The sequence below is a fragment of the Arctopsyche grandis genome, unplaced genomic scaffold (genome assembly GCF_051622035.1).
Source record: "Arctopsyche grandis isolate Sample6627 unplaced genomic scaffold, ASM5162203v2 HiC_scaffold_388, whole genome shotgun sequence".
Lineage (NCBI taxonomy): Eukaryota > Metazoa > Arthropoda > Insecta > Trichoptera > Hydropsychidae > Arctopsyche > Arctopsyche grandis.
In genome coordinates, this window is record NW_027518529.1 from 19,090 (window position 1) to 28,612 (window position 9,523).

General features: G+C 38.6%; 1 protein-coding gene across 1 annotated transcript; it reads left to right on the plus strand.

Moving 5' to 3' along the window:
* Positions 1-224: 224 nt before the first annotated feature.
* Positions 225-6,469, plus strand: LOC143922109 (uncharacterized). The gene is made up of 7 exons (XM_077445364.1): positions 225-234; positions 295-344; positions 544-824; positions 3,155-3,256; positions 3,349-3,440; positions 3,536-3,662; positions 3,755-6,469. The coding sequence occupies exons 1-4, from the start codon at positions 225-227 to the stop codon at positions 3,219-3,221; spliced, it is 408 nt and encodes a 135-aa protein (XP_077301490.1). The 3' UTR covers positions 3,222-3,256; positions 3,349-3,440; positions 3,536-3,662; positions 3,755-6,469.
* The last annotated feature ends 3,054 nt before the right edge of the window (positions 6,470-9,523 follow it).

Genomic DNA, 9,523 nt, shown 5'->3' on the forward strand with positions numbered 1-9,523 from the left:
TGAAAATTATTATATATATATATATCTATGTATTGAAAAACTTACATCAAAATATCAGTCCTCTTCGATCAGAAACAAACAGAACAAACGGATATTATCAGCAGACAGTAAACGAACTGCGCGCGCTTCGTACTTGTCAGTGTCATTGTCGGTGTTGCCAGCTGGCGAAATTGGGCAGTGGCCGGCAGTGGGCATCCGCCGCTCTCGTTGTCAGTGTTGCCAATATGCGCGCGCGTATCCATATTAGATATTAAGTGGGTACAATTTTTGACGTGTAAACGTCTTTCCTTTTAGGACCACAGTATAGAGAGTGCATCCTGAGGTTTCTTGGTTCAAAAGGTCTTGTTCGATAGATATTAAAAAATAATTGAATAATTTTTTTAAATGTCTAAATTTTGAAATTGACGGGGACAAATGACTCTCGGACTGGGACACCGGGACACAGACCTCGAAACTGGGACATGTCCCTGTCAACGGGGACGTATGGCAGCCCTAGTGTACGGGCATGTCGATTAGTGGTGTTGACGTGTGCGTCGAAATGAGCTGCGTCGTTCGCATATTCGACCAATCGCTATCGCCGTGGGTGAACCCCCACTCCCAGCCATTACATCGGAAACGCTGCTCGCAGTCGGCAGAAGTGGTGCGCCCATCGCGGTGAGTGCACGTCGCTGGGCTCTCAGCTCTGAGTTCGTGCCAATGCGAACCGCAATGTTCGCCGCCATTTTCCGGCAGAAGTGCAGCGGCCATCGCGGCGGGTGCGCGTCGCTGAGCTCTGAGCTGCCGCTACCCGCCCCCCCCCCACCACCACCCCCAACCCCCCGCAGGTACGCTATTATTGTAGCTTTATTGTTGCCCTTTCGATCGTTGGTCGCGTTTGCCGTGGGGTGGGGTTGATTGCTTTCGTCGATCGATTGCACAAGTGCTGGCCGAGGCGTCTGCGACCAAATAATCACAGCCACCGCGACCTTGGAATCGCGTCTCGTCATCCCCCTCGACTGTGGCGTCGTTTCCTTTCCGTTTCTCTCTCTCTATCAATATTACCACGCGATCCGCGCATCACTGATCCGGCTAGTGGCAGAATCGCATTTTACATTTTGTGCTAATGCAGATCGCAATGTTCGCCGCCATTTTCCGGCAGAAGTGGTACGGCCATCGCGGTGAGTGCACAACGCTGAGCCCTGAGCTGCCCCTCCCCTCCCCTAACGCTATTATTGTAGCTTTATTGGCTACGTTCACACTACCGATATCTACACCCGACATTTTCGAATTTTCCATATCCAGTTCCTATATTGCAACCTGTGGTTGCTATTTAGGAACTGGTTATGGAAAATATCGGTAGTGTGGACGTAGCCATTGTTGCCGCGTTTCAATCGGTTGGTCGCGTTTGCCGTGGATCGATTGCTTTCGTCGATCGATTGCACAAGTGCTCGTCGATTGATTGCACATTTGCCACCAAACAATCAGAGCCACCGCGACCTTGGAATCGCGTCTCGTCATCCCCCTCGACTGTGGCGTCGTTTCCTTTCCGTTTCTCTCTCTCTATCAATATTACCACGCGATCCGCGCATCAGTGATCCGGCTAGTGGCAGAATCGCATTTTACATTTCGTGCTAATGGAGAATCGCAATTTTAGTGCACGTCGCTGAGCTCTGAGCTGCCCCTAAATAGCCCACTTTTCACAGTCGTTCTATCGCGCGTTCTCAGGAGCGTACAGGATTGCGTGCGGGTAAGCCTGTGCGCGATACTGTTTTCGCAGTTGTGAACACTAACGTTCTTTCGCGCGCGATTACTCCTACCACTTTTTGTTAAAACGGAAAGAGCGAACGTGTAAAGGCTAATCGTGCGTGATAGACCGCGCGAAACGAGTGTGTGCGATACGCACAGTTTTACTGAAGTAACGCAGTTTTATAGTAATGTTGCGGTGAAAAATGGATAGAAGAAATATCATGACTCAAGTTATGATGTTCGTTGGTGTTGATTTGATCAAAAAGTATAAAAATATATTTTTATAAGCTTCCTCTTTCAGATTTTTGTTTTTATATTCCTCCGAGTTAATTTTCCAGTGGCACGGAAAAGACTGGTACATTAAAAGCAATTCCACAATCAATTCTTTACTCCACGTGCGTAAGTCCGCCATCTTGTAACAAAAGCGCGCCCGAAAGAATTGTCTGTGTAATGACAACGTCAAGCCACACGATTGCGCGCAGGACTGCTGAGTTTATCCCTTCCCGGTCCAAGATCTTTACACGCGCACGATTAGCTGTTTCACGCGCGATAGAACGACTGTGTAAAGGGGGCTATTATTGTATGTAGCTTTATTAAAATAAATCTTTATTGGCTACGTTCACACTACCGATATCTACACCCGATATTTTCGAATTTTCCATATCCAGTAATATTTTCGAAGTGAGAAAATAAATCTAAGCAATATTCCATCGTCTTTAAGCTATAAATAATTAAATTTAAAATCAAATAAATTTTTGGACTAGGGTAAACAAACTTTTTTTATGCGACAAAATTAGATGAAATTTTATTAGGGTAGCCAACCTTTTTTATATACAAATTTTTTTCAAGTTAGAAATGAAATTTAAAAATAATCTCATCGTTTTTATGCTATGATGACAAAATTTAAAATAAAATAATTTTTTGGACTAGATTTAACCAGACTTTTCATACAAACAAATTTTTTAAGAGAAAAAAATCAAAAATTATTTCCTTCTTTATGTCATAAATTATTGCAAAATTAAAAATATGATAATTTTTTGACTAAGGCCACCAATCTGTTTATACAACAAAAGTTTTAAATTTCGCAATCATTTATATCATAAAGATGATGGGAATATTTAAGATGTTATCTCACTTTAAAAAAAATATTGTATAAAAAGACTGGTAACACGAGTCAAAAAAATTATTTGATTTTATATTTTTCAATAATTTATATCATAAAGATGATGGGAATTTTTTTCACAAAAAAAATAATTTTATTGTATAAAAAGGCTGGATACCCTAGGCAAAAAATCTATTTTATTTTAAATTTAGCGATAATTTATAACATAGGATATAATTTTAGATTTTTTCTCTTTAAAAAGTCTGTTGTATAAAAAGGCTGGTTACCCTAGTCAAAAATTATAGTATTTTTGCTGATACCAAACAGAGTCTCGAAAGAACGCGGTCATTTCCTGAAACTGAAGCTGTACTTCCCGCCGATTCTGAACTGCTGATAAAATTTGCTGAAGTTGTATCCAAATATCATCAGGTATCTTCGAAAGTCCAAAGATTGTTAAACTTAATTATGTGTTTTAGTTTGACTTTGGCTTTGTACTCATTTGATTGATGTTTCTATTTCAGATCGTTGCTGATACCAAACCGAGTCTCGAAAGAACGCGGTCATTTCCTGAAAATGAAGCTTTACTTGCAGCCGATCCAGAACAGCTGCTCAGGTATCTTCGAAAATCCAGAGATTGTTAAACTTATCTACAATGTGTTTTAGTTTGGCTTTTTCTTTGAACTCATTTGATTGATGTTTCTATTTCAGATCGTTTGCTGATAAAAAAACGGAGACTGGAAAAAATGGGGTATTTTCCTGAAAATGAAGCTGTGTGCTTCTAGCCGATCCTGAACTGCTGATAAAATTTGCTGAAGTTATATCTAAATATCATCAGGTATTTTCGAAAATCGAGAGATTGATAAACTTTGCTATGTGTTTTAGTTTGGCTTTTTCTTTGTACTCATTTGATTGACGTTTCTATTTCAGATCATTGCTGATAACAGACGGAGACTGGAAAAAAGGCGGTCTTTTCCTGAAAATTAACCCGTACTGCCAGCCGATCCAGAACTGCTGATGCATTGTCGCTCGTGATGAGGTTTGTACCATCGCTGTATGTACATACGTCAAGAAACGACACACGTCCATCATCGTCATCTGTATCACCTGCATATTAGTAAATCGATTCGTATGTCGTGAGACGCCAATACGACCAATTATATTTAAATATTGGTCTACTATTACTATAAATAAATCTAATGTGTGAATTCACATAGTGGGATTCGAAATTATTAAAAGCCATTGACGTGATCATTCACATGTGCACATGTAGGTATATATGTATATGTATGTAGGTTCAATTTCCAAAGTGGACTATCCTCATCTCTGGCACCGTTAGTTTGACGATGCTCGCCAGTCTCATCTTCAATGGGGTGATTTTGATATTTGTTCATCCATTGAATAAGAGCGTAATCGGTTATTTCACATCCACCTTTTCAGACGTGAGCATTGGGACCGCTTACGAACAGCTCATTATAAATGTATGTAATATTGAAACGTGTCATTGGGTCTTTGGTACTTTTAATGTACTACATATCTTAATATGGTTGTCACCTTTCATTCGCGCTTGTAACCGAATACTTTTTCACCTAGATTGCTCGTCACATATTGCCATTGTCAGCGATTTTCGAAAATGATACTTTGCAAGACTAAAATATCTGCAAATTGTGGCATTTGAAATACTTTTTCTATCCTCTCGACAGTATCTTATCGCGCATTGTCATTTTTAAGGAATTTTTGACTCGGCAGGAGTACCAGTCTAGAGACCATCCATACTGCGTAGTTGTGTGTATGTCCATTACAAAGGCGAGTGTCTAAACACACATCAGCTAATTGCCCTCGTCGCACATGTTCTTTTTTCGCTCGTACATTGGCGGAAAATATGATTCGTCCTTCTGGATCAATTTTAATATTCGCTTCGTAGGCAGCAGGATATTTTAACAGCCACAGTACTGAATTTGGAACATTTTTAAAATGTTCTCCCACATACTCAGCGTTTTTACTCGATCTTATAAAAGCTGATTAAACTTACAGTAAACTATGGCATCATTTGGCAATGAGTATTGTTGTCGAGTATTTATTACGATACTTTGAGGAACCTCTTCACCGGTTGCTATTTAGGTCTGAAGCTTTTCCAACCCATGCCTCATATGGTTCTCTGACAGGTCTTTAGTAAGAAGTATCGTCCTGGCCATAGATATAGAAGAACTTATTATAGAATAACTTATGTTATTCTATATACATATATCTATGTATGGTCCTGGCACTTTCTACGATGGTTCGGTTGTCACGCTCCGCTCTGCAATTACATATGTACATATGTTCCGCCTTTGTTCTTGTCGGAAAGCTCTCCTTTCTAAATGTTTTGCCCCATGGGTATTAAAAGTACGTCGCTATTTTTGCTAGCCTCTGGATTGTAGGGAGTAGCATTTAAATCCCAAAGTGATGGAGTTGCGGTGGCCACCTTTATTACTTTAATTACTTTTTATTTATTCTCTATTGACACCATTACTCCATCTTTGATTGTGATATAATTTATCATTAATAGTCTAGGTAATTTTTTTTTGCCGGCACATTAACATGTCTAATCGAATCGACGGCACGAGAGACAACCTTCAAATCACAAACTAGAACGCGTTGAATCATTCATCGAAAGATGTCGATTATATACCGAACATGGGGACGGTATACATATGTATAATCGGCCTCAACTAATCTTCTCGCAATACTTGGTTCGAATATATTTGACGGCTCAATGTAACAATCGTCATAAACGTCGTCATCGTCTATGCAATTTCTATTACTGCACACAGAGACGATCTAGATCATCGTAAATATTTTGGTCGGAAATTCTGATGTTGCGTGTTTCAACACGAAAGTCTTTTTGACGTATTATTCTCTAAACCGCCGTTTTAAAATTCGCTGAAATTTACATGTTGCATTCCGCTAGGTATGGAAAAATTCTTTAAATTGCACACGTGAGTTTTACTATATTATATTTTTTGCATACGCGATATTATAATAGTTGGACTAGGGACGCCTGCAAAATCAGTTTGTTGGTGATTTTGTGTAATTAGTTCTTTTTTACAACTTATCCGATTGCAAATAGCGGTGGCTGGGGCGAATTATTGAATGTTCAGCTTTGAATCTGTGCAAGAAAGTTTGCTCACTTTTGGAATGTAAATCATTACGACTGATCGCATGTTTTGGCAAATTTAAAAATACTCGTCTTGGATATTTTTACTTTAAGGCATTAAGGTCAATTATATCTTTGTCTGTAATTTTTTTCTGTTTTCCGATACATATTGTTAAATTATATGCTCGGAATAACGCTATAAATAATAACATTTTCGGTATCGCGAACTCCTTACAATGTGTCTCAAGAAATAAGAAAATGTTTACTATAAAGTGTTGTTTTTTTAATATGTACATTGATAATGTGATTTTGGTACATTTTTCAGTACGATATACATGTGAATTTATATGAATAAACAATGATGACACGACAGGTTTTCTAATTAGTGTATGGAAAAAATATATAATTTGTCTTTCCACAACAACTCATTCCCGAGCCGATGGTTGACTCTTCGTTTGTATCTCCAGGGAGCGATGATTGGGTATCTGATAAGCTCAAGATCGAATTGCAAAAAAAAAAACAAACTTTATCTATTGTTACTATGTACGTACATAGATAAATTAACTACACTAAACAAAAAATCACACTATCTTCTGATTCCAATTTGTCATATTCAAATCAGAATATCATTCACATGAAGAATAAAACTGCCCTGCAGATATCAGGCGCTATTCTGTAGATATTCTATTCGCCATTACCACTTTGTGTTTGTTGTTGAAAAAGCATTCCTTTTCATCGGGACTGTAGCTTTCTTCGTCCCCAACTTCGGGATTGTCACTTATAGGGAATTCGCTTATGTGTTGCTCATGGTGAGGCTCAAAGTCGGTAGCCAGCCTTGTGTTGGTCGTGCTGGTAGAATGCATACCTTTCGACGGCACCATCGAGTAGATATCCCTTTACTGGATTTTTACTCGACGATTGATTCTTCGTCGTAAAATATATCGGTAAAAATACATTGGTAAGTTTTCTTGTCGAGAATCCGAAATGTGACTAGTTACTTTTCTTGTAACGAGTCACAAAAAAAATAATTTCTCATTAAATATGAGCAATATAATAAAAACAAATACTTTAAAGTCTTTGTTTTTATTATTTAATATAGTATTTAATACATGTACTATATGAAACACTAATGTTTGTGTCTTCGTCGCTACGTGGTCAACCGTTGTTTGAGTGGTCGGTCGTTGGGTGGGAATAACACGTTCGATTTATTTTTTTTTCGATTCAAAGGATTCAAATTCCCTGCAGGGAGTGCAGCCAGATGGGGCTCCACCGGGGGCGCAGCCCCCATGGGACCCCGCCGAAGGGGGCGCAGCCCACATGGGGCCAATATCAGGGGCGTCGCAAGGGGCGCAACCTACGGGGCCTCTGTCGGGGGCGCAGCCCCTAATAAAATAAATAAACATATTTTTTTATATATCCTTTAATGGTATATTAATAATATCCTTTAATGGTAACTGCCGACTTTTGAAAACATATGTAATAAAATCGTGCAAACGAAGCACCATTTATATCCTTAATTGTGTGATCGGGTACCAGAAAATGTCCCTTCCATCGCATGAAAACGAAATCGGTCGAAGCCAACGCGTCATAGTTGAACGTGTCCGAGTTTGAAGGTTCTGCATACATACTTTAAAAGTCTAATTTTCTTTATTTATGTATTTATGTATACAGAGCATTCCATTTTTTGCAAGACATGGCTAGCATCGGCGACACCGGAGTCAGGACTCGACATTTGAGACCTTTTCTCTCTTAATATTCTTTTGATGCATGTAGCACGCTGATCTAAATTACTTTACATCTAAATTAAAAATATTTAAAAAAAATCGTATTCAAGCTGCGACCTATCATGACGTCTTCGTACATCACGTTGTAGTCTCTTCTGGATGTAACTTTTTCCTGAATTTTCTGCGTCGTACTGCCAAAACTAAACCGCTGACAACTAGACGTATGAAAAGTGTTACTTTGCAAGACAAAAAATATCTGCAAATTGTGGCATTCGAAATCCTTTTTCTATCCGCTCGACGGTATCTTATCGCGCATTGTCATTTTTAAGGAATCTTTGACTCGACAGTTGTACCAGTCTAGAGACCATCCATACTGCGTAGTTGTGTGTATGTCCATTACAAAGGCGAGTGTCTAAACACACATCAGCTAACTGTGCTCGTCGCACATGTTCTTTTTTCGCTGTTACATTGGTGGAAAATATGATTCGTCCTTCTGGACGTCCTAATTGTTGGGCTACCAATTTTAATATTTGCTTCACCAGCAGCAGGAATTTTTAAAAGCCACAGACACACAACTACGGAACATTTTTCAAAATGTTCTCCCACATACTCGGCGTTATTGGCTCGATCTTATAAAGCTGATTAAACTTACAGTAAACTATGGCATCATTTGGCAATTAGTATTGTTGTCGAGTTGTTATTACGACACTTTGGGGAACCTCTTCACCGGTTGCTATTTAGGTCTGAAGCTTTTCCAACCCATGCCTCATATGGTTCTCTGACAGGTCTTTAGTAAGAAGTATCGTCCTGGCCATAGATATAGAAGAACTTATTATAGAATAACTTATGTTATTCTATATACATATATCTATGTATGGTCCTGGCACTTTCTACGATGGTTCGGTTGTCACGCTCCGCTCTGCAATTACATATGTACATATGTATGTTCCGCCTTTGTTCTTGTCGGAAAGCTCTCCTTTCTAAATGTTTTGCCCCATGGGTATTAAAAGTACGTCGCTATTTTTGCTAGCCTCTGGATTGTAGGGAGTAGCATTTAAATCCCAAAGTGATGGAGTTGCGGTGGCCACCTTTATTACTTTAATTACTTTTTATTTATTCTCTATTGACACCATTACTCCATCTTTGATTGTGATATAATTTATCATTAATAGTCTAGGTAATTTTTTTTTGCCGACACATTAACATGTCTAATCGAATCGACGGCACGAGAGACAACCTTCAAATCACAAACTAGAACGCGTTGAATCATTCATCGAAAGATGTAGATTATATACCGAACATGGGGACGGTATACATATGTATAATCGGCTTCAACTAATCTTCTCGCAATACTCGGTTCGAATATATTTGACGGCTCAATGTAACAATCGTCATAAACGTCGTCATCGTCTATGCAATTTCTATTACTGCACAGAGATAGACGACCTAGATCATCGTTAATATTTTGGTCGGAAAGTTTAATGTTGCGTGTTTCAACACGAAAGTCATTTTGACGAATTATTCTCTAAACTATAGTGAGTTTTACTATATTATACAAATATTTTGCATACGCGATATTATAATAGTTGGACTAGGGTCGCCTGCAAAATCAGTTTGTTGGTGATTTTGTGTGATTGGTTCTTTTTTACAACTTATCCGACTGCAAATAGCGGTGGCTTGTGCGAATTATGAAACGGTGATTTTGTTACTGAAAAAATGTATGTGAATAAACTTTGCACACAACTATATAAAATTAAAATAAATGTTTCTTTTTAATTTTTTTTTATATCGTTTACATAGAATTCATTATCTTTGCGATCATCACATGCATAGGATTTT

Bases quoted from the DNA above. Each gene is read 5' to 3' on its own strand.
- LOC143922109 (XM_077445364.1), top strand. The intron at 345-543 runs GTTCGATAGATA...CGTCGAAATGAG, and splicing joins TTCTTGGTTCAAAAGGTCTT to CTGCGTCGTTCGCATATTCG. The intron at 825-3,154 runs GTACGCTATTAT...GATACCAAACAG, and splicing joins CCACCCCCAACCCCCCGCAG to AGTCTCGAAAGAACGCGGTC.